We start from the raw sequence: 24,544 nt of genomic DNA, 5'->3' as shown, positions 1-24,544 counted from the left end.
GCTGCTTGGTCAGGATTCCAGCTGTTCAGCTCCTGCCGCAGCGGGTCCACACACACGTTCCAGGAGAGCCCGGGGTGTGACAGCGCTCAGCACCCAACGCACCAACGTCAAACACGCCCCTGCCAAACAGCGGTGAGCGGCAGAGCAGCTCTGCCCAGCAAAGCCACGGGCACAGACCGCGCGCCCAGAGCCGCCCGGGGTCCGTGCCCCAACGCTGCAGGATGGGACAATCCCGGGCAGATCCACCTGGATTTGCCAAACACAAACACCAAGACAGACTCCGCGGTCAAATGAGCACCAGGAGAAGCTTTTCTTCTGCACGGTGACGGCAAGATGCGGTGCCTGGCCCGCGGTGAGCGCGCTATCAGCAGGACACAGATGTCTATTTTCAGCCTCACCAAGACAAGCAGCTGGGCTGAGACTTGACAATTCAGCAGAGGTCACTATGTCACCACAGGAGTTTCCCCCGTGGCACTGCACCCTACTAATGCCAGCAATAAGACACACAGTTCACTTTGTGTCAGGGGTGGTTTAGGGCTCTTGAAACCCAGCAGTATTTGAGAGGAAGGTAGAAAACAGCACCTTCCACTGCTTGAGCTTTCCTGGACAAGAGGCATACACTTAGGAGAGAAAAATGAGACATGGGTGGAAAAGACAATTAGCAACGCTGCTGTACAGAAGGATTGGTTCTGCTGTCCTGGCAGAGCGTTCTGCCATGTCCACGCAGCCGCAGCCACCGTCCAGCCCGGCCCTGGGCATCACCTCAAGCTCCCCAAACACTGTGCTCCATGCACAGCTGCGGCTGGACCTCCAGCACGCCCAAGACAGGTACGGCTTGGGATTAACAACAGCACCAAAGGAGGAGCAGAAAAAAACCATTTCCTTTGTAACTGGATGTTATCTATGTCAGCTGGAGATGCTGTTCTCCAGTGTGATCGTCCCACCTCCCTCCTGGCCAAACCCATCTGGGTATCTCACCAGCACCGCACAGCTCAGGCACCCGCACTCAGCCCTGCAATGTCATTCCTGTTGCCCCAGCCTGGGCAACCGGTGGGCTCGTTGTCCCGAGCACTCGGATACATCCCCCAACATTGGGAAGTGCTGCAAGCGCCTCCCACTGCTGCAGGAACTTGGAGCTGAGGGCACAAGAAAACAGCCCCAGTGGTTTGTCCTCTGCAGCCCGGAAGCCGAGGGTGTCACCGTCTCCCCCCAGCCCAGGAAGGGACCCCACTCCTGTCACCCCCAGGGACACTGAACACACAGCCCTGGGCCACGTGCTGTTTGCTCACAGAGCAGCGTAACGTGTCTTTGCCCATCCCGTAACTGTCACACTTCTCTTGCTGTTATTTAAATGAATGTTTCCCTGCTGGTGCCAGGTAATTGCCAATATATGCCACGACAAGCTTGCTGAATTCCTGTGATGGGTAACAGACTCCAAACTGGCTGTTCTTAGACACCGACAACATCTATGTGATGAGTGCTGTTCAGCTGAACCCTCCATGTGCTTTTGGGGTGCTTAGGATTAACTGCATTTTTATTTCAAGTGCATTCCTGCGATATCACCACGATTTGTTTCCTCCTGAGGTTTATTAGCACAGGGATAACGCAACTTTCATAACAACATTTTCACCAACTCCCATGAAAAACACAGCACAGCCACTTCTTACATGCCTTCACTTTGTTCGCTGAGCCTGTATCTACAAGGGACTTTCCCAGTTCCCTGCCAGCCCAGCCCCGGGGCGCCCAGCGCAGGGCACCCGCTGCAAACACCGCACTCGGCTCTGCCCCGGCGCAGCGCGCAGCTCCCTCACCCCACCGCGCTTTTGCAGAAGCCCCCCCAGGCAGGACCAGGCACCGCTGCTCTCCCCAGCCATGCCGCCCCCGGGCTCCCCCGCACCACCAGCCGGTACACAAACACCAGTGGAGCAGCTGCACGGGAGCTGCTTTGGGGCTTCCGAGCTGCACCTTTCCGCCCCCGGCAGCTCCGCAGGGCCCGGAGCCGGGCGGCGTTGTGCGAAGGGTGCAGCCCCCACGCGGGCAGCTCAGCTGCGGGAGCTCCAGCCCCCCCGCACTCCTTGGAGCGGCACCAGGGCCCGTTACATCCCGCACTTCAGTCGCTCTCAGAGCCGCAATCCGGGAACCCCGCGGCACCGCAGCCCCAGCACCGCTCCGCACCGTCAGCCAGAACCCGCGGGCTGGGCGGGACCTCGGCCGCGCTGACCTGCCCAGGACACCCCGGCCAGCGGCACCGGGGCAAAGCCGCCCCGTGCAAAACCCCTCCAGGGCTGCAGCCGAGCCACCTCCTGCAGCATCTCCCCCGGAACCCCAACCCACTCCCGCCCAGCAGCACGCAGCTCCTACCTGCACAGCCACAGACCACAGCTGTCCCTCCTGCGGCCCCGGCCCCTCACCCCCAGCTGATCCCCATTCGCCCCCCGCCCCGCTCAGCACCACCGCAGCACCTGTGCGATTCTCCAGGCCCTTTCCGGGAGCTCGGGTGCTGCAGGAGCCGCTGCTGCTGCAGGTCCTGTGTCCCCCGCACGGCGGGGGCTCGGGTGGCCGTGTCGCTGTCCCCGGCCCCGCGTGTCGCTGCGTGTCCCGGTGCTACCGAGGGCAGAGCCGAGCCCGACGCGGCACCATCCGCAGCACAGGGCACCGAGGTGCTGTGCGGTGCTGCTGCCGGCACCGCAGAAAGTGTGTGATCGGCTCGGTTTGGGCAAGCAACAGGCTTTTTTAATTACACCTAATAAACGTGTGCACAAAGACCCTCAGAATTATTGTTTCTCTCCTCCCGGTGCCATTCCCTGCTCTCATCACAAATCGAAGGCAGTTAAAACTCCCTCTCAGGTTTCTGCTCCTCCTTCCCCAAAGGCTGCGGATCCTCTCGTTTCAGAAAGCGTCTCAGCTGCAGACAAACGTGGGTCCCTCTGAACAAAGTTCTTTTATTTTGGCTTTAACAGCTGCCACAGCTATCACTGTTCGCACAGTTGTCACTGCTCCCGCGGCTGTCACACCCCAGCCCGGCCGGCGAGGTGTTGCCGCCTTCCCGCTTGGCAGCAGCTCCTTCTCGTGGTTCCCGCAGCACCGGAGGGTTCAATGCTCTCAGCTCCCGGCGGGAGCCGCGGGGCCGGCGGAGCCGCAGCTCCGCACCCGAGCCCCGCACCGCCCGGCCCGGCCCGGCCCGACCCGACCCGCTGCAGCGGAGGGGCCGGGGACACCGACCTCCCGTGGGGACACCGGCCTCCCGTAGGACCCCCAGTGCCACCAGCAGCCTCTGCCCGGCTCGGGAGCAGCTGTGAAAGCTCTGATCAACTGCAGAACCTCCACGGCCTTCTTCACAGGCCAGAGAGGAAAATAAAGTCATGTTATTTTTGCTAACTTAGAACATTTGTGCTGCTTGACACTCTTTTCTTTCACTTAGCAGCTAACGTGATGGTGAATTAAAACGCTGGTGCCATCGCGAGCACTGATGCAGACGCGGTGCAAACGAGCCAGGCGCTGGGCCGGCAGAACGGGGTGTCCCGACGGGCTGAGAAAGGAGGGGAACTCAACAAAAGCGGCCTCTGTGCTAACGAACGCGGGACACCCCGAATCCTGCTGGCAAACGCCTTCGGATGTTCCCTTTTCCAAACCCGGCCTGAGATGCGCTGGTCAGCAACCGTGATTATGGGAGCGACGCGGCCGGGGGCTCCTGTTCCCAGGGGTGCTGGAGCTGCTGCCACAGCCACTCTGTGGTTTATATTTATCCTCCGGGTTTAACAATAACATCATATCCACGTAGCATGCTCAACATATATCCTGTATATTTAACATACCACACACTGTTGAATTAAAAACCCCAATACCAGGGTTTTTTGCACAAACAAATGATGTCCCTTCGGTCAAACAAACATGCAGATAAAATGAAAAATGTGTATAAAAGCGGTGCCATTTTTAACCTGAAACAGAAAAAACGTAACTAAGAATTTTTATTAGGGCATTTTCACTTTATTTTTTCCATACAGCAAGGTCAACTATAGCAGTAATAATAAAATAAGCATAAAAACAAATGGCAGCCCAGGACAGAGTACATAATCTGGAGCAACTACAAGCAAAAGTAAGTCTGTGATTACATAAGAGTAAACCCAAGCACGTCTGTCCTTTGAGCAGATGAAAGTCGCGGGTTGCACCGAGTGCAGCGTCATTGGACCGCGGTGCGGGCGCTGGGGATGGGGTCACGTCACGGCCTCCCCGCGTCTCCGGTGGCTTTGGCATCGGCCACGACAAGGGTTCTCGAACTTGCCATTGAAATGGTAAAATGAGCCAGGTTTTCTCTTTTTCACCTGCTAAAAGAACAGGCCCACTACAGCGGTAAAAAGAACCACAACACGAGCACAGCGACGGTGTGCCGTCTGGTTTGCCTGTCCATGATTCAACTCTGTTGTGAAAGTCAGCATTGGTTTTGAAGAATCTTTTTTGTGAACAATAAACCACTGAAATTGTCAGAAACTGGTTTGAATAGCATATATCTTTAATATATTTTTGATACTTTAAACATGCAGTAGTTTTTGAGTAATGTAGGAATACCTGACCATGGTTTCACCTCCATGCTCTGAAGTACCTGCTATGGTTTTTTCCTGTTTTTTGTCTTTTTTCCTTTTGTGGCTGGTTCCAGGCAGACTGGAGCCAGTGGAGCTTCTGTCAGTCATGAGATCTCGGAAGGATGGCGCCTCTTCCAGCTGAGGGATCCTGGCAAACTACAAGCTGTCCACATAAAGCAAAGCAACCTTCTGGAGGGGATGGAGTGCTAACTCTGTGCCACTTTTGCAAGCAATTTTGTTCAGCCTGTCATTTATTAGCCTTAACAAAACTCCTTGTAATTATAGACATTTTTATTCAAAATAAGATCTTACTATTATACAGGTTTCTCTCTTTTTTGACTATATACAGAAGTGCAAAAAGTCAACCTTCTCTCTATACGTTCCCACATGCTCAACTGCAGCATAATCAACCCCCAAGAGTTTGCACACACACACTACAATTCTGGTTACGTAAACTTTGAGTATTTGGATTATCAACAAAAAGTCCCTTGATCTATTGATTATGCAGCTTATTTATAACAAGGCCTGATATTCAGGGATCTCAAAAAATATTTAAACAATATTTTAACATTTGAAATGGATACAGTAGAAAATAAATTTTATTCTAATATCTAGGAACTAGATTTTCTCATAATAACTAATTACAAACAAAATAAATCATCAAAATATTACTCAATTGTCTGCCAGGACTGTTGCGATAGCAACAACTTAACTTCTTACTTAGCAATGATTATATAATTATAAGATATCCATATAAAAGATCTTTGTTCTTTGAATGAAAACTAGACAAGAACTAACAATGACTGACATTCTTACATTGTCATATTAAATCAGTAAAATAGAAATCATTTCGGTAACAATAATACGAGTATTCATACGACACTACATGTAAATTCAAAACTGAGTATGTTATGAAGAAAACTACTCTTTTGATTTTGAAAAAGTCATCAGTAAACTCTAATAAACAAAGTTCTATGAACCGAAACGGTGTTCATCCGGTAACAGAAAACGAACACGAGCTAATAAATGTACGAAAGAAAAGCTACACTTTTAAAAAGAAAAAGCAAGTAATATCCTATAATGTTAAGTAACTACAATAACATGTGAAGTCACCTATACTTTCTTAACACGATTGAAATTACATTGGTATGGGTTTTAACCCGTAATGTAATAATCTAAGGCTTTACTAGATGTACAGTACAATCATAAGACCACACGCCCCCTCGCAGCCCCGGTCTCTCCAGGCGGGCAGCGCAGCGAGGGCGGGAGCACGGCGGGTCTCCGCGCCCCCCGCCCCGCGGGTCCGCCCGCCCCAAGCTTCCATGCACATCTATTGTTCTGGTTTAGTTTGTAAAGGCTTTCTAAGGCTATAAGCAGTTAATCTGAACAAAAAAATTCACATATAAAACTCACCCAAGTATTTAACCCACCCGATTTCTACGCTAATTAACATCTCCGTTTTTCACGTTTTGGTTTGTCATGCATCTGGTGTCAGTGCTTCGTTCGTCTTTGTTTAGAGTCACCACGTAACGCGTGACTGATGAAGTAAAAGCGAAACCCATCTCTGCAAAACATTTATAGTCCTTTTGACTTTGACAGAGGCCATAAATAGAAGCAAAAGAAGTTCCTCAAACATTAGTTACTGTGTCTCAGAAATGGCTTTTCCCTTTTGTCTATCGCGTTATACAGTAAAATATGCATAAATATTACACTACAATGCCTTAAGACAGCGGATCGACAGGTCCGGGCCGGCGCCTCCGCGCGCTGGAGGGCCCGTCCCGCGGCCATTTCTGAGACAGCTTTGGTTTGAAACAGAACGGTGCCCTTTGACTGGTCGGTACTACTACAGCAAGTGAAAACGTGGTTCTGAAAGTAACACTGCAGAAATAATACTCTAACGGGATGTACAGTCTATGGCACTTCATGAGAATCCTTAACAACGTGGTACTTAAAGCCATTGATGTGCTTTAAAATATACACAGTTGTGGTTTTGCTTGGCACATTCATCTCTGTCAGATACCTCTCTTACCACTTCTTACAATCTAGTACATTAAAAATATTACTTTTAACAAAAATTACTGTGCATGCACGCTCTCATCTATAATGGCAATTTTAAATACAAGGTGCACCTTTGTTATTTGTAAACCTTGAAAGAAATAAACTTACTTTAAAAAATTATATCTTGGTCTACAGACGTACCAATACATAATAGATTTATGGTTACATCATCGTCTGTCTTTCCAATGTGACGTACATGATCATGTAGCAAACACTACATATGCATATTCGAATCCATATGCATACTGCTGTGCTAGAAAAGATAGACCATGGTGTAGGTTTTAGACGATAAGATCACCTCAGCACAAATATCAATTAAATGTACAAAGTATATAGGCAACAGTGTGCAGTGGATTTCCGAGTTCTCATTTCGTCTCGTTAACATGCAATGTGTGACATCTTACTGCTGAGGGAGTTCCGAGTGTTGCGGGACGATATATACATTATGGCTAATGAGCTTGTCCTCTTCTCCAGCCAAACACACTGTCCTGTTCTCGTTAGTTACGATCTAGAAAGGAAAGGAAAGGAGAGAAAGCATTTCCAACACAGCCATAACCTCCGGTTAGCGCCACGTCAGCCCAAAGTTCACACCGTGCAGGGAGGAGGGGGCAGCGGCACCCACCCCCACGGGGCTTCCCTCCGGGACGTCCCCCAAAGCACAACACACCGGCAGCCCTGGCTCAGACTCTGGGGACCCCCGTGCGGTGTGAGCGCCGCCCTGGGCCCCTCGCTCTGCCCAAAAATCTGGGAGCCCAACCCAGACCCGAGGGGCACCTGCACATCCCTGGAAATCCGGGACCCACGTTCCCGAGGCCACTTTTCCTACCAAACTGCCCACCTAGTGCAGCTGTTGCTCTGGTCCCTACCGCCTGTCACAGCTCTAGAGAGCGATTTGTCCTCCCGCTCGGGTGTCCCCAGCCCGGGGACAGCCCTGTCCCTGCACCCTGTGCAGGGAGGCCGGCAGTGTCACCGCAGCCGTGTCACCGCAGACATGTCACCGCGGCCACGTCAAAGTGTCTGTCATCACAAACCCACTGCGGCACACCAGCTAATCCTCGCCCTAAGCACTAGTTCATTACGGCCCCGGCACTCCATACAAAACACAGCCCAAGTGCACGCGGGAGCGAGCGGTAACACCAGTGACACTGTCCCAGGGCACTGATGTGGCCTTAACCACAGCAGGCACAGCGCAGCTGGGACCTCTCCTGGCCCTGTCACCCGCGCCAGGAAAATACATCATGCATCGGAACGCGCCAGCCTGTGCTCCACAGAATCAGGCTGAACCTGTGTTTTCAGGGATGCTGGCTTTGCAAACGCGGGGATTTAAAAGGAGTTCTTTCTAAAGACAGTTCTTTGTAAAACCATCTCCCCAGTGAAGCGGGCTCACATCAGTGCTGGGGCCATCATCCTTCACAAACAAAACCTAAACCCCTAATGTTAGCCTCTCTGACTTTGCTCTCCAGCAGTTTATCCATACGTGTAATACGTTCCTTCTGTCTGTACAAACTAACAGGGACCCTGGTCCAACACGCGGGCTGCGGGATCCCTGGTCAGGGGGTCGGAGCCCCCCCAGCTCATCAGTTTGCTTAGAAAATAACATTCAGTCCCCGCAAAAGACAAATCTGCACACATACAGGTAAGAAAGCCGCAAGCAACAACACGTTGGGAACTTACTGTTTGATGACAAAATGTCTACATCTGTGTAACATACTTGTGGCTAGTCAGATGTTCGGCAGATATTATGGGTATCTATAGGTAAGAAATGTAAACAATGAATAACACGTGCAATGAGCCGACCCAGAGACACAGCATTTTGCTACAGAACACCAGTTTGGAATAGTGAGGATGAGCTGTGAGTTGGTGGATTTTATATTGTAACTATAAGTTAAAGTCAACTGAAGTGCTACAACAGCAATTTAAAACTGGGAAACATTGTATTAAGTACTACCCAACAAATATAAATAAGTATTACTGGTTGTTTAGGAAGTAAGAGAAGTTAAAATCTACAAAAGTCATGCAGTGCAGTAATTGAAAATAGCCCTTTTTGTTGGCCTACACAAAATTCTGTGCTTTCAGCGTATCATTTAAAATGCTACAACTCTACGGCGGCCTCGTTTCAGTCTGCTGCGGTGAAGCGTTCACTGCTCTCGCTGCCCTGGTTTTAAAATGCCAAACCTAAGGTGCCCTGAGCTCGGCTTTCAGGGCTGGTGAAACCTGCGGTGGAGCTGCGCTGAGCTGAGCCGAGTCGAGCCGAGCCAGGCTTAGCTGAGCCGAGCCGAGCCAGGTTTAGCCAAGCTGAGCAGAGCCTCCTGCTTTCTCCCCGGCCCCTGCGGGGATCGCGGTTGTCATTTCACCACTCAGACTCCCCAGGGCAGTAGAACAGTGGAACAGTCCTCAAATGTTCACCTGCCCAAACAGAATTTCCTCCGGGGTTCTCTCAGTGTGCCCCATCAACTCCATTTCCCATTGGAAAAAGACTAAAAGCAGAGTATCTGAGCAGCGGCACAAGTGACAAAGTGCTGTCCTTCCCCTAGCGTGGGTGCGTCTGCCCTCGAGGGACAGCGCTGGGGACAGCAGGTGTTGGGGGAACCACGAGGGACCTTGTGCTACAGACAGGACCACAAGTCCAGCTGGAGGGAGCAAAGAGATGCGCCCACGTACAGGGACACCCGACACAAAGCCACTTTGTACCACCACGAACGGGTGTTGCACTTGCAAAGCCTGGGGTTCCTGACAGGTCCTGAGGCTGGGCTGCCCTGGCGGTGTGCAGAGAGGGGACGGGGAGGGCTCTTCTGAACTAAGTCCCTTACAGGTGCTGGTGTCGGTTCTTCCACCCTCGTGCCCTCTCCTCCCCCGGCAGCTCCACACAGCTACAGCATCGCCAGCTGGCACAGAAAGGGGCTCCAAGCAGAACGAAGCTCTCGTACCATGTTCTGCAGGACAGGCTGCTGCACCCGCCGCGGGGACGCGTCAGGGACCTTCAGCACCAGTGAGGATGAGGGGCCAGGTCTCCAGACTTCGGCCATGCACACACATTGCATCATGTGGCACTGAATAATTCCAGCATTGCTCACATAGTATATACATATATTTGCAATATATGTATATATTAAGGTTTGGCTGCAGTACTTTACTGCGTTATGAGGCTCCAGGGAGGATATGCATGAAATGATCAGATTCTACAACAGAAAGTTTCCCTGTAAACTATTTGGGAAAGTGCAAGGTCATTTAGACAGAGACGACTTTAAAGAATAATGATGCTTCCTGTGGCTTGTTCTCACAACTCTCTGGACTTATAGAGGATACAGAGACAGTATAATTAACTATATGGTGCAATAAATGACAATATTAAGACAGTTTGGGCACAGGGCTGGTTGCTGGCTTAGGTGACACATATGCAGAGGCAGTCCTAGCTTTCCAAAAGATAAAGTAGTTCTCACACTAGTTTAAATCTGCGAGTGACATGGTCATTAGGCAAACACTTACCAAGAGCAGAAAGTGCTACTTGCTAAGTAGACTAACTTGCCTATTTTTTGGAATGGTAAAATATCCAGGTCACTTTTGAGACCCAGGATGCGCACGCCTGTCTATCACTGCAACAGTGTCATTTTTGGGATACTTTTGAGAGAAGGGTGAGCAGACAGGTTAACTACGAAGGCACGGCTGGGCGCAGCACAACAGGCAGAGGTGCGCGGGCTGGGAGCCGGAGCCCCGGGAGCAGCGGCACGGCGGCACCACGGCACCGCGGGCGCCGGCTCCACCGCCGCCTGCCTGCACCCCCGGCAGCGGAGCAGGGCCTCGGAAACGGCTTCGGGAGCCGACTGTGTCCGGCCAGCCTCAAAACTGACGTTCATCCCCAGAACACGTCTGGTTCTCTGCTCTAAAAGGCACGTGTGCTTCCCACTGAGCTGAGAATAACACCTGTGGTCTTGCACCACAACCGGCAGTTTCACGACTCAGGCAATTTTAACTTCCTAGGAAATCTAATTTTTAAATTTTCTCTTTTTAATAAGAACAAGAAGGTATTTAGGAAGTTTTTGTTTGTTGCATTTTCAACCAGACACACTATGGAAATCAGCGTTTTTGAGAACCCAGCAGGATCAAAAGGCCGCGTCCTGGGCGCGCTCCAGCTGTGCGTGCGGCTCTGCGGCGCTCGGCTGCACAGCACCGCCTCGCCTTTTCTGGGGGGGCTTTTTAATCATTTACTAGCAAAGCATTACCCTTTCCTTCTTGTGATACATCCAAAGGTGGCAACAATGAGGGCAGCTATTTAGAAACAGGGTCTAATGGACATTTTCTTAAGTCTGTCAACCGCGGCAAGTAATGAGCCCCTTCCTAGCGAACCACAACCTGAAACAAAGCTTTAAAAGAATTTCAGAGTGGCTGGTTTTTGTTCTGCTCTTGGAAGAGGCGTCGGAACATGTTCAGACTGTTAAATTCTGCTCCTGCAGCCCCTCCGCACAAGGTTTTTCTGCCTTTCACCGCAGTTCTGCACTAAAAGAACCGTCGGCTTCACAGGAATAGAAATAAAAAATGGGCTCTGTGTATTATCCCTTTCTCTGTACATCTCTGAGAGCAGAAATAAGCAGCACGGCCCATAAATGCTAAGACTGAATCAGAAACGCTATTACTAACTATTTTTAGCACCAGAAATGGAACTGCAGCACCTTTTGAGCACGGATAAAGGCTTGTTAAGCTGTGCTGCCGGTCCTGGAGAGAATGTGTAGGCCAACAAGAGGTAAAATCAAAACCCCCATGCTCATTAAAAGCACCAATTTCAAGTTGTCTGTAAGGAACAAAGCTGTAAATTAGCAAACCTGGTTGGCTGTGGCTGTTGCAGCGAAGGGAACACTTGTGGCAGATGTTGTTGCTGCAGACACAGTGGCTGGCGTAGCACCGTGCACCATGGGAACTTTTGGAAGGAAAATCATATAAGCGAACATACGGAAGAGTGGAGCAGTATGGGAACCAGAGCGAGACGTGGCAGGATCACCGAGCATGGTATTGACCGCAGCAAGAAGCCCGAGACACCATTGCCAGCGCGTGACATGCAACCACAGTGCAAAGCGGGACAACATTCCGGGAGAAAGGGGGAGCGGAGGAGAAAAAAACAGGAAAATGCTTGTTACCATCAATCAAGAAAATCGACACAAACAAGCTTAACCATTTCAATACAAAAACCAACAGAAGAATCTTTAAATGCCCTTATATTTACAAAGTTTTGCCTTTAAAAAATTCAACCCAAATATTTACTGCAAACAGAAATTAACGTTGTTGAAGGACACTATACGTCTACGTGGCTATAGTAAGATACAGTCTTTATTTAACAACAAGATAGTTTCTACACACTGGAACTCATAGTCCAATCAAAATCCACCAAGGAGCAATGTGCAATTCAAACGACTGCTATACAAAATTAACAACGTCTATGTGTCCTTGTCAATTAAATCAAACGGCTGCATTTAATTGACAGGTGTTAGTGCAGGAGGCTGAGGGAGATGGATTGGCACGAGAGCTATACGTTAAAATCTAGCAGTGGATTTTGAGGGTCCGTGAGCTGCACCACAGGTTTAAGATAATCAAGAAACAAAGCTGGCACCTACCAACACTTGTAGCGGGTGTCATGCACAATATTGAGCCTGCCCATCATGCATTGCAACAGGAAGGTGGATTTGGAGAGGGAAAAGAATTAAAACAACCCATCACACGTGTCATTAGAAATTTCATTTGAACAAAGAAGAAAAATAGTTATTACGGGAACAGTGGCATGTAACTGTCAGCACAATCAAACCACACAATAGCACAGTGATCCATGAGAACCAGTGGGAGTGCAGGGGAAGAGCTGAGAACGGTGTGCTGCGCTACAGCGTGTGCTGTGTGCACCAGGAAAAGCCTCCTGAGCTCTGCTTTCCCACTCCCGACGCTCACACCTTCCTGCCTTTTGACACGAGCTTTGTCACGGTCCTTACCCTGGTTTAGAGCTGCACCTGCCTACAGGTACCTGAGGTCCAGCCCTGCTCCGACACGGGGACACAGGGCACGGCAGAGGGACCAGCACATGGGGACAGGGGATGACAAGGGACCAGCTGGGCTCCCTCTCCAGCCAGAGCTGCCTCCTCACCCGGGGCCTTCCCCGACGGCTCGATGGACACTGGTTCACTAGCCGCATCTGGCTGCTCCAAGGTGTAGGTAATACACAGGCAACCCCCCGGGGAATTTGGCATGTGGTTCTTTTGTCATATCTGCAACCCCTGTGAGCTACTGGTGAAGTGACGGTGACCTGCCTGTGCCTGGTAAGGTGACGGTGACCTGCCTGTCCCTGGTAAGGTGGTGGTGACCTGCCTGTGCCTGGTGAGGTGACGGTGACCTGCCTGTCCCTGGTGAAGTGACGGTGACCTGCCTGTCCCTGGTAAGGTGGTGGTGACCTGCCTGTCCCTGCTGAGGTGACGGTGACCTGCCTGTGCCTGGTGAGGTGACGGTGACCTGCCTGTCCCTGGTAAGGTGGTGGTGACCTGCCTGTCCCTGCTGAGGTGACGGTGACCTGCCTGTCCCTGGTGAAGTGACGGTGACCTGCCTGTCCCTGGTAAGGTGGTGGTGACCTGCCTGTCCCTGGTGAGGTGACGGTGACCTGCCTGTGCCTGGTGAGGTGGTGGTGACCTGCCTGTCCCTGCTGAGGTGACGGTGACCTGCCTGTCCCTGGTGAAGTGACGGTGACCTGCCGGTGCCTGCTGAGGTGACGGTGACCTGCCTGTCCCTGGTGAGGTGGTGGTGACCTGCCTGTCCCCGGTGAGGTGACGGTGACCTGCCCGTCCTCTGGGCTGTTTGCTGAACGCGCACGTCAGGGGAGTGACTGAGCAGCTCAGGGCAGCACCCAGCACCATTGTTCAGCATCTTTCTCCATTATGGGATGTACTGTAAGCCGCTGGTGTCTGGCCTCACAACCTGCAACTCTCTTTAGGCTGCACAAGAACAACTGAAGCGACAGCAGCTGGTGAATCCTGCCCTGCAGCTGGCGAGCACGCAGCAGCCGCGTGTTCTCAGCAACGTTTCAGTGTCATTTTCTGAATATCACTAAGCTGGTAACTATATTTACTTTACATAGCAAAATGCCTTCCACCAGACTGAACTCAGGATCTTCCGCTTTTGCTTCCCATATGATGAAGACACACTGATATTTCAGAATATCCACTTTAAATAAACAATTTACTTTTTAATTTAACCAGTGACATTTATCAATGTCACTAATTATGCCTGACACAGCAGAAACAACACTGAACTCAAGTGTGGGGACAGAGACTGCGGCGGGAATGGAAAGGGTTCGGCGGCCGGGCACTGTGGCCGCGGCAATGCCGGTGCCACGACCGCACCGGGGGACGGGAACGGCTCCCGCTGCCCCGCACCCAGCGCCCTGCGCCCTCCCACAGCGCTTAATTAAGCAGGGAAAAAGTCAGCCGGTATAATTACTGCTGGGGACAAGGTTATTCTCTGTCATCTCTGTATCTGTAAGGCTACAAAGGAAAGGGCATAATCATGTTTCCTAATTACTCTTCTATTTCTGTGCCATGGAAGAGACTGAAAACATTCACCAAGAAAGGTTAACAGAAGGGTGGCTCTTCCGACTTCCCCACGCACAAATCGATGGGACCACTTGCAAGACTAAAAAATGGAGCAAAATTTGGCTATAAAGTGCAAACATCGGTAAAACTGCTTTCTCGGTTCCTCTCAGGACATCTCTGTGGTGCTAATGAGGTTACAGAGAAGGACCTTTGAGTTCTGTCTGTGCAGAAGGGCCCTATTTGTAAGGCTACAGACACTTCATTAGATCTGGAATATTACGTCATTCCATGCATAAATAGGCCTACATGCTAAAGACCAGTTACATCTTCATAATGACTCTGAAATGTCACTGTAAAGCTTTTCAGCTCAAAATCTGAGTCTGAGTTATCATCGTCAACATTAGACCCAGCACACACAGTTTTGAAAGGGAATCGAAGCAAATGAACATAAGGCAGAAATGAAAACACTAGCTAGGGTGCAATAACTTGCAAACACGAAGATGTAATGCTGTATGACCCTCTTACCAGCCATAAAAATCATTTTTGCTATGACCTTAATATGCATCTTGACTTAGAAGCTCTGGCTGGCTAATGGGAATGCATGAATAATAAACGTGCCGTTCCAAATGTCCTCTAGCTTTCGGCACGAGGCAGAATTGCAATTCAAGGATGTGCTCGGTTAACTGATCATAACTTCACAACCAGATTATCTCTGGTTGTGGAATAAAGTGGAATAAAGCTATTTTTATTAATGTTCTAAGTTTACTGGTGTTCTAAGCATTTGTTTCTCTTCTCTCCCTTGTATTATTCCCCTCAGTCTATTTAACCTCTCCAATCCACTAATCCTAATCAGAAACACGACGCAGCCAGCACAAGCGCTCTGTGGAGGTGAGCGGGTGTGCCTGATGTCTCCTCCCTCCCGTCTGGGGGGCAGTGATGCGCGGAGCCAGCCGCCGCAGGGAGGAAGGTGCTCACGCAGGGGGTGCGGTGGGAGCGGATCTGCACCACCGCGTCCCAGCACCAGCAGGGAGCTCCCTGGCGTCCCTGCGCCTCGCGGCTGCCGCAGCACAGCAGCTCCTGGCAGTGTCCTGTACCCCTGAGCCTGTGTTCCGCAGGACTGTGCTTCTCCAAGAGCGCCCGGTGCCCCGGCTGACACACAGAACAGCTGTTCCGGCACAGCCCAGGGCCGGCGAGCTGAGGCACGGTTCGGGAATGAGCACCAGGGCAGGAAGCGCACCTGGCTGGACGGAGGAGCTCTTCATCTGCCCGGACAAACCCCACCGGGCAGCTCACGGCTCCTGGGGACAGGAGGCTGAGAGAAGGGGGGAGCGGCAGGAGCTGCTGCTCTGCCAGCCCACAGCCCCACGCTCGCCCCCGTGTCTGCCCAGCCAGGACCAGAGCCCCGCCTCGCTGGAACAGCTGCTAGGACCTGCAGAGCCCCCTCGGTCGGCAGACTAACTCCACCTGTTCCAAGCAGCCAACACCACAGGTGTTCCCAGCTCTTCCCTGTGGCGCCCCTCGGACTCCCCGTGGGTGTGGGGACAGCTGCCAGCACCAAGGGGTGCGGGAGGGCTCGCGAGAGGAGCTGTGCACAGAGGGAGCTCTGCTTGAGAGTGCTGAGCTGAGTCTCTAACTGCAATTCATCACTCCATGTGCGCTGGAGTGCCAGTGTCCATCCCCTGCTGTGGACCATCACTTTATTTGTTTCCATGTGCCCTGGCAGACAGGCAACCACAATAAAGCCTTATGGTTTAGAAGAGGTATCTGGGTTTGTCTGGAACAGCAGTGGAAAACTCTCCAGGGCGAAGTTCCCTGCAGAGAGGAGGGTCCTGCCGAGATCCTCCACCTGGACCTGTAGGTTCTGCGGGTGCCCTGCCCTCCTGACCTGCTGCATCGTCACCAATGCAAGTGTCTGGACCTGACAAGTGTCACTTTAATTCAGACCCCCTGAACGAGCGTGCCTCTGCTCGCAGCGGTGGCGCTGAGGGCACCCGGGCTCTGCGCTCTCCCATCAGTTCTTGGGACTGACAGATAAACTCTATTTACAGATGACTGTGCACACAGGACTGGTGCTGGTTCATTTTAAGTGGGGAACTAAGAAAGGCACGGTGGCAAATAACATTTTAAAACTTTTGGAAACGTACTGGACTACTGGAAAGCCCAAACTGCTGCTATCTGAAAAATACAAAAAGATAACTTATAGTAGCTCATGCTAAAAAATCCTTTACTCTTCTTGTTTAAAATACACTAAACCTCACTGCTCAAGATCAAAGGAAGCATCAAGAACCTCCACACAGGCTCCTGTGGGTCTCGGTATGGATGTGCCAGAGGAGGAGCAGCGGGGGGTTGTGTGGAGGTGCCGATGCGAAGGATGCGCTCAGGGATGCAGAACACCCTTGCTGATTAATGGGTTTAACTGTGTGCTTTACTAACTACATTAGTTATACTTTGCCAAAACAAATCTGTGAAGCTGTTTAATACCTACAGGAAGGACTGAGATTGCACAAGCATTTTTATATGAATTTTAGCATGTAGACTAAGCTTACTCAATCAGAGTCTTTCTGTTGACTCCAACAAGCTTTTCAACAAGATTTTACTAATATATTTTTAGTGGTTGCAGTGCATTTTTTGGAACCTAAATCAGTTATTACAACGTACTCCATCAAGCAACTGATTTTTGTGCCACTTAAATGACGTATGTTGGTTGCATGCCAGATTGTATTATGTAAATAGTACAGGCATCAACTCTTCTGCAATTCCGCTTGGGTAAGTGTAGCTTTGGTCACTTGTGAATAAAAGCAAGTGCACCTTGGTTCTGCTTAGACCAAAATCAGCTCTGAGGCTTTAGTGGTGGAGGCCGAATGCTGCTTTCTTATTCATGATTAGCCTGCCTGTGCCTTTATGATCACTGCACCCTAATTAAAATCAAAACCTTCAGGTGTGTGACTCGGAACAACCGTCACTAAGCACACAAAGGCAAAGGGTCTTACAGCACAGAGAAACAAATACAAGAGCTGAAGAGATGTGTAACGAAGAGAAGCTAATCGAGGGAAAGAGGAACAAGACAGAGGATTTAGATTTCTGATTTGGGATGACAGGGCATGACGCTGATTTTTATGTTAGGCTGGAAAACACCCACCCAGCTTCCAGGAGCAGCAGAGGGAAGGCAGCGCTCCCGCAGCAGCACGGCTGTGCCGCGGCCGGGCACCGCGGCGTCCCCGGCACACACCGCGGGCACCGCGGCGTCCCCGGCACACACCGCGGGCACTGGGCAGCAGGAACCAACGGCTGAACACAGGGCAGCTCTGCCGTGGTTCCCCCTGCTCCCTCCCACGACAAAGGCGAATGAGCAGCACTTACCTGGTGGGAGAAAGGCTGTATGCTGCTGTAACTGCATGTTGGCAAGAGCCTGCTGGTACTGGAAAATACCAGTGTTAAAGACTGCGGTGGCACCATTGGTTTTTTCAAGCGCAGGCCTCTTTGGTAAAGGGGGAAGTACAGCTTGAGGAATTCCCTGAATGGTGGGTGGGCATAAAAATAAAGTCCAGTAAAAAAAAGAAAAAACAAAACAAAACAAACCAAACAAAAAAAAGGGGGTGGGGGTGGAGGGGGATGGGAGGTGGGGGGAGGGAGAAGAAAAAGAGAGAGAAAGGAAAAAAAGAAAAATCAGTAGAAGGCAAACCAACCAGGCAGCACCATGTTTATCCATGAGCAAGCAAGCAGCGTAGCAGACTTAACTACCAAATAAAAGGCGAGGTAAAAGCTTTACAGGGGAGCACTACTTTAGCCTACCATTACAGCGCACAGGGCACGCGTGGAGCCGTACGTTATAGGGACCGGCGTCAACATTACGCTACGGTAAAGCTGGAGGGTTTGGATCAGGAGCGAGGCCCTCGGGGAGGGGGAAGCAGCACTGCTGGCTCCACGAGGACCAACACGTAGCAGCGGTGTTAATAGTCACCGTCCGGAGCGGATGGCGGGGCCGCTGGCGCCAACCCTCTCCCCGGCCCCAGCGCTGCCCGGCATGCAGAGCGCGCCCATGCCGGCACCCCGGCCGCTCCGCGCCACAAAGCCATGCCAACGCACCCTGCGCCGCGGCCGCCCTGCGCCGCGCTCCCGGGGAGGGACGGGGATGGGACGGGGTCAGGGGGAGGGATGGGACGGGACAGGACAGGACGGGACAGGACGGGACGGGACGGGGCCAGCGGGGTCCTGCTCTGAGCCCTGCTCTGAGCCTGGCCCAGCCGCCCCGCGCCGGGGGATGAGCTGCGGGAACCGGGATATTCCATCGCTCCACATTAACCCCAAACTCGACTCTACCATACAGCTACATGCCAAGCTAAAAGGTGAAAGGTCATAGTACCAGGTCAAAGGTTGCCTCGAGGGGTCGCTTCAGTGATTTGACAGCCGACTGAGTCTTAATTAGCAGGCAGCGAGCACATGATGGCAATGGCCAGTGGGGTCAAGCGCATTAACATAAACAGCAAGCAGAGGTGCATCATGGGGGCAGCAGTGCATTGGGTAGGTGAGAAAAAACAAATAAAAACAAATCACCGGATGCCGTGTACAACGGTAACAAGACTGTGCATGCACGGGGGCCGGCGGGCAGGGCAGACGCGGGGTGCGGGAGTGGGAACGGGGCTCCCGCCACCTGCCGCTGGCCACCAGCTCCCCGCCCGCGCCGGCCCCGTGCCGCCGGCCGCCCCGCTGGCCTGGCCCCGCTGTCCTGGCCCCGCGGCTCCTCCGCCCACAGCCCCCGGGTCAGGACAACGTGGCGGCGCACCCTCGGCGGGGCTGCCCTCCCCTGGCCGTACAGCCGCCGGGTTTGCTCAGCGCCCGGCCAGGGCTGCGCCGGCCTCACTGGGCACGGGCAGGTGGCTGCGAGTAGCGTCACCACAGCCAGATCGACTTCAACTGAGTGTCTACAAACATGGACTTACGGGAACTGAAATACAGGTTTATCTATCTGTGAAACTAGATAGATACACATCTACCCACACACAAACATACAATAAACTATTTATACATATATGCACACACACACACACATATGCACACGTATATGTACATATAGATACTCTGTACCTATACTCTGGCACCACATGCTGAGAGAGCTCATGTAGCAACCGGGATCCCTGAGCACACCCTCCCCCAGCAAGAACAGTTAACACACCCGTTATTTCCTCAACACACTTGTGTTCCAGAGGTGGCTTCCCAACTCACCATGGCAGCTGCAGTCGCTGCTGCCTGGGCAGCTGCAGCTTGGTTAACCTGGTACTGGGCAGCCTTGATCTTGGCTTGCAGGTGTGCAGGAGGGTGAAAATATTTGCACTTTTCCCGTGAGCATCTCCCTTTGATGTAATCCATGCAGACGGTGACCGTGTTGTCGTTGGTGTCGATCATGGCGCTGTCGGCGGGGTGAGCGAACCGGCAGTCGTTCTCTCCCCTGTTGCAGTTGCCACGCTGGTACTCTCGACATACCTGTGACACCAGGAAAAGAGAATCGCTCAGTTTGGGGGACGGGTGTTGCAGACACGGCTCAGAACAGTCGGGATTTCTGTGGCACTGCAGGACGGGCGCCCGGCCCCAGGAGGAGCAGAGCGGCGGTGGGACGGTGGCTCCACCCCCTGGCAGCGGGGACCTGGCTCCTCTAAAGCCACAGCTGATGTCAAAGAACATCAAACCCCAGCAGCATCAGGAGCCAAGAGCACAGCAGGTTTCATTTTGGCTCCTGCTCAGCCACCCACAAGGCTTTTTCTGCTTTCTGAACAAAGTTGCTGTGGCTGGCTCTCCGAGACCACACCGAGCGCCGCGGGGCCTGGACACACTCGTGCTGCGCTGTGACCCGGCTGCCCCAGCCAGCCCCGGCGGCTGCGCTGAGCGGCACGATGGCCTGAGCAGCCACGCTGGCCGGCGCCCTGCGCCCGTGCCAGGGAGCGCGCCGCACCCGTGGGCTGTGCCGTGCTGCACTGGGTGCCACAATCCAGGCTCTGCCACGAGAGGGCAATCCATGACCCGCAGCGGCGGCACCTCCTTCCCGGGACTGCCCGGATCGCCCTGCGCGTCTGCGGAACGTGGGCTGCCTCGGGTGAGGGGGAACTGCAGCCAGAGCTGGCACCAGTCCCACTGTCATGCCACCACACAACATCACCGGTCCCACTGCGACACCACCGGTCCCATGGCCATGCCACCGCCACGCAATGTCACCGGTCCCACTGCCACACCACTGCCACACAACGGCAGCCAAAGGAAGCTGGAGGAATGAGAAGCCGCCGGCACGGTCCCCGCAGCACCCCCGCAGCACCCCCGCAGCCGGTGCGCGGCTCCCGCCCGGCACAGCCCACGGACCGGCACCGACACCAGCAGCAGCGCCACAAGCATCGGCTCCCTCCCCACACACCTGCAAACCCCACATGTAAAACTGACATGCGTTCTTTTCATGGGCAGCTCTTCAGAAGCTCCAAACGAAAATGCATTCTGTCATTTTAGTTTTCCAAAGGCTACAGGAACCAGAAAGGGACAAAAGCAATCAAGTTTGTACAAAAATAAAACCACTTTAGTAGCCAGAATTTCCTTTTAAAGGTGGGTGCCGGTGAGCTTGGATCATCAGTACTTCCTCAAGGACCTTGGCTCTGATCCCTGCAACAAACCAAATTAGGCTGTTGCTTGGTTCCACCCATGCTAGTGCTCTGGCTGCCTTTTAACCCCTGTGCTGCTCCAAGTTCCAACTGCTCATCATCTAAGACCTAAGAAGTGTCATCTCCAAGGACGAGAGCAAGGCAGGAAATGTCCATTTGTCCACCATGATCTGATTTAGAGTCTTTTCCAGGGGGGGACAAAGACTCTGGAGGCACGTTTGCAGCAGAGCCGAGCGAGCCGCTGCTCTGCTCGCGCCTGTGCCGCCCTGCCCACGGTGCGGAGCCTGCAGAACTGTTCCTGCAGCACACCTGAACAGACTGGGCAAGCCCCTCAGCTGGCCATGCGGGTAATCCCCTCCGCTGGGCCATCCCCACACAGTGACAGGGCTCCCAAACAGGCAGAAATGGGTCATTTCCTTTGATTACTTGTCTGCAGTCTAGAAGTGAACCGCATTCTTCTGCTCTGAATATAAAGAAAAGGATGCAACTACTGTCAGCTGTCTGTGCTCTCTGTCTTGTGTTGATGCTCCACAAAACCGTTCCACATGTAAGCGAGAACTATTCTATTAGTAACATAAAGATGAGATACACAAATCCCTGGATAAGTGTGTATATACATTAAAGTATTTGTAAAGACAGAGAAAGAAAAAGCATCCACAGATAAGCTAATTTTGTCACAGTTAAAATCCAGAAGAGAATGACTGGGAAACGGACATAGCTGGGCAGAGAGAGAGAACGTTTGGCGTGGCCGGAGCAAGTTCCCAGGGCTGTGGTGCGGCGGCTGCGATGAGGCACGGCCGGCTCCCGGTCCTTCCCAGGCCTCCAAACGATGGTCACCGCAGGCAAACCTTCACAGCGCCAGTCCGTCCAAAAACGCCACCAGCAACGGCTTCCCAACCACCGCCACGGCAGCCAAGAACGCTTCCAATCCTCCTTTATGTAAAAACAAGCATTGAAAACGGCAGTAATACATCACTCACCTGCCTGAGTAAAGAGAGACACAGAAGCATGATACATTGCCTGGTCTTTCCAATCTGGAGACCTTTTATTTAGTTATTTATTACTAGCCCTGTGATTAGTATCATAATTTTCAGCTCAGTGTGTAAGAACCATAAATGCAAGAGGCACCTATCCACCTGTCCATTTCTGCCTGGGTGCAGAAACGCCGAGTTAGTGCTGCGATACTACTGACTGGCTGTCATCCACTTAACTTGTCCTGACTCTGGGCCGGGTTCGCTCCGACTGCCCGGCTGGGGTCCCGGCTGCCCAGCCCGGCCGGGGACACGGGCAGCACAGCCAGGTCCCCGTTCACCCCGCGTCCTCGACGCAGAGACCTGATCCAAGCGGGCACTGTGTTACCAGGACACTCTGAGCATTCAAACAGCACTGCCAGCTCACATTTCCTCATAACCCAACATCTCAAAATCTCCAAAACCTTGTAAGCTGCTTCTTTCTGGCAAAAAGGGTCTATATGAAGCAAGCAGGAAACAGCCGCTTGGTTGCGGTCATTCTTGATTCTTGAATACTTCGAATAGAAAATGATGGCATTCAAACGGAAACACACGCGTTTTAAATAAAACAGTTGGGCAATTCCTTTCTCTCTCACTTCCCTGCCCATCTCTCTTGTAGTTCACTCAACAGCCACACTTTTGTTCGAGATATTTCTGGCAGGAGAGGAGCCTGAAAGAAGCTGCAGGAAAAGCCTCAACCTGTGAAATTTCCAGCCCGAGATCCAGATTCCCTGTGGGAGCGGCCGAAGCAGACACCCAAACGCCTGCACGCTATCCGTACGGGTGACACGGCCCAGATGTGGACAGAATCAATCCCACTGCTGGTTACAGTCACCAACTTGACGTTCTGAGGATTCATCTGAATTCGGGAGCCCGGGCACACAGCCTGACGGGTCTGCGATCCCTGCCCGCTCCCCTGGACACCCCAGGCAGATGTGCTGAGAGCTTTCAGTTGTGGAACCGTCTGATGCAGGAGCCAAGAACACGAGTCCTAACTTAATCAACGCCAGAGCACATCATTCCTGAAATAAGTATTTAAAATTCTAAGTAGAACAAATCATATCCCAAGATTAGATGCTAACATCATAGCAGTTATTTTTCCCAAGGACAGTTCATTCCAAGGGAGAGTGAGCTCAGCCATATAAAGCTCTCGAATCATGTCCTAACAAATGACAATACCGACAGCAATTAGCTTGCTTAAAGAGCAGGCAGATGCATGTCAGCTTCTCTGAGAGGTAACAACCAGACCGTGCGAAATCCTTCCAATCAGTTCTGCACTGCTGTAGTCTATAAAGTACATTAAAATGTTTTGCTGTTCATATGCTTATTTGGAATTTGCATACTAAATTTGGATACTGCAGATTAAATGACCAATACACTGGGAAACACTGGCAAATTTTCTTCTCACCTACTTATTTCACTATTTAAACTGTATTTGCTGAAGGGAAAAAGGAGGAGGAAAAGACACCCCCCACCAGACTAATTTTGTAAGACAGCAGAGTGGGCAGGTCAACCTGGATGTGCTCCTGATCCCAGAGAGCTCAGAGAGCGCAAAGGGCGGCAGCAGCTGGATGTGTTCCAGCGGTGCCCGCGGTGCCACAGCCGCAGCGGAGCCAGGAAGGCCTGGGGGACACGGACACGTCGGAGCGCGGGGCCCGGGGGCAGCGCAGTGACCGCTCACGGACACGTTGGAGCGCGGGGCCCGGGGGCAGCGCAGGGACCGCTCACGGACACGTTGGAGCACGGGGCCCGGGGGCAGCACAGGGACCGCTCACGGACACGTTGGAGCACGGGGCCCGGGGGCAGCGCAGGGACCGCTCATGGACACGTTGGAGCACGGGGCCCGGGGGCAGCGCAGGGACCGCTCACGGACACGTTGGAGCGCGGGGCCCGGGGGCAGCGCAGTGACCGCTCATGGACACGTTGGAGCGCGGGGCCCGGGGGCAGCGCAGGGACCGCTGCTGGGACACCGGCTGCTGGGACACCAGCCGCTGGGGACTTGGCTCCTGCTCCGGGAGGATCCCGCGCGGAGCCCCCGCCCCAGGAACAGGGCCAGCAGAGCCGCTCCTCTGAGCCTCCGCACTCATTTTCAGGAGTTCCCAACTTGGCCACCATCTTCCTTTCCACTCCAGTATGACACTAAACCACTTGGCCTTTTAAAAACATTTTACTGATTTCGGATATTCTTTTCTGGCTTTTCCTGATTGACAAAAACGTTTTTTACTGCAGAGTGTGCCCCTGGGTGTTTTGTGAGATTAACATTCTTGCAACTCCCCTCTTGTGCGGAGGAGTTTGGCTCAGCAGCGTAGCACTTCTCTAAATAGCTATGTAAAGAGAACACAAGCATCCAGAGGACCAAATCCTGCACACTGCCATCCCATATTCCACCTGCTGCCGTGCGCTTTGCTCCCAGCCCTCTGGCCAGCACCAGCTCAGCGCTGGAGGCTCCGCAGCCCCCTCGGGCTCCCCCAGCCACAGGCAGAGCTGGAACTTGGGGACCCCAGGTACATCCTCCTCCTGCTCTGAGCAGCAGCCTCTGAGCCCTCATGTCCCCACCGCCACTGAGCAGCGCCGGCGGAAGCACCATCAACACAGCAACCGACCTGGCGCTGTGACCCAAAGGGCTCCCCGCCATCCGCATCCTCCTCTCAGTACTCATTTCTGAATCTAACATGATTTATTTATGAATTTATCTAACAGCA

The 24,544-nt window shown here is 52.6% G+C and overlaps 1 protein-coding gene across 21 annotated transcripts in view; it reads right to left on the bottom strand.

Annotated features, from left to right (window-relative positions):
• Nucleotides 1–3,965: 3,965 nt before the first annotated feature.
• Nucleotides 3,966–24,544, bottom strand: part of MBNL1 (muscleblind like splicing regulator 1) — a 77,221-nt gene continuing 56,642 nt past the window's right edge. For 10 of the 21 annotated variants that reach the window (XM_065073335.1, XM_065073318.1, XM_065073316.1 and 7 more), the window contains 7 exons: nt 19,418–19,675; nt 18,558–18,611; nt 17,555–17,708; nt 12,242–12,277; nt 11,456–11,550; nt 8,313–8,387; nt 3,966–7,146 (listed from right to left, as the gene is read on the bottom strand). In XM_065073335.1, coding sequence (XP_064929407.1) covers nt 8,331–8,387; nt 11,456–11,550; nt 12,242–12,277; nt 17,555–17,708; nt 18,558–18,611; nt 19,418–19,675 — 654 coding nt within the window. In that variant the 3' untranslated portion in view covers nt 3,966–7,146; nt 8,313–8,330. The remainder of the gene's footprint in view (nt 7,147–8,312; nt 8,388–11,455; nt 11,551–12,241; nt 12,278–17,554; nt 17,709–18,557; nt 18,612–19,417; nt 19,676–24,544) is intronic. The other 11 variants (XM_065073323.1, XM_065073322.1, XM_065073321.1 and 8 more) reach the window with 5 other exon arrangements.

The sequence above is a fragment of the Columba livia genome, chromosome 9, assembly GCF_036013475.1.
Source record: "Columba livia isolate bColLiv1 breed racing homer chromosome 9, bColLiv1.pat.W.v2, whole genome shotgun sequence".
In the NCBI taxonomy this organism is placed as follows: domain Eukaryota; kingdom Metazoa; phylum Chordata; class Aves; order Columbiformes; family Columbidae; genus Columba; species Columba livia.
This window is presented reverse-complemented; position numbering and strand designations above follow the sequence as displayed.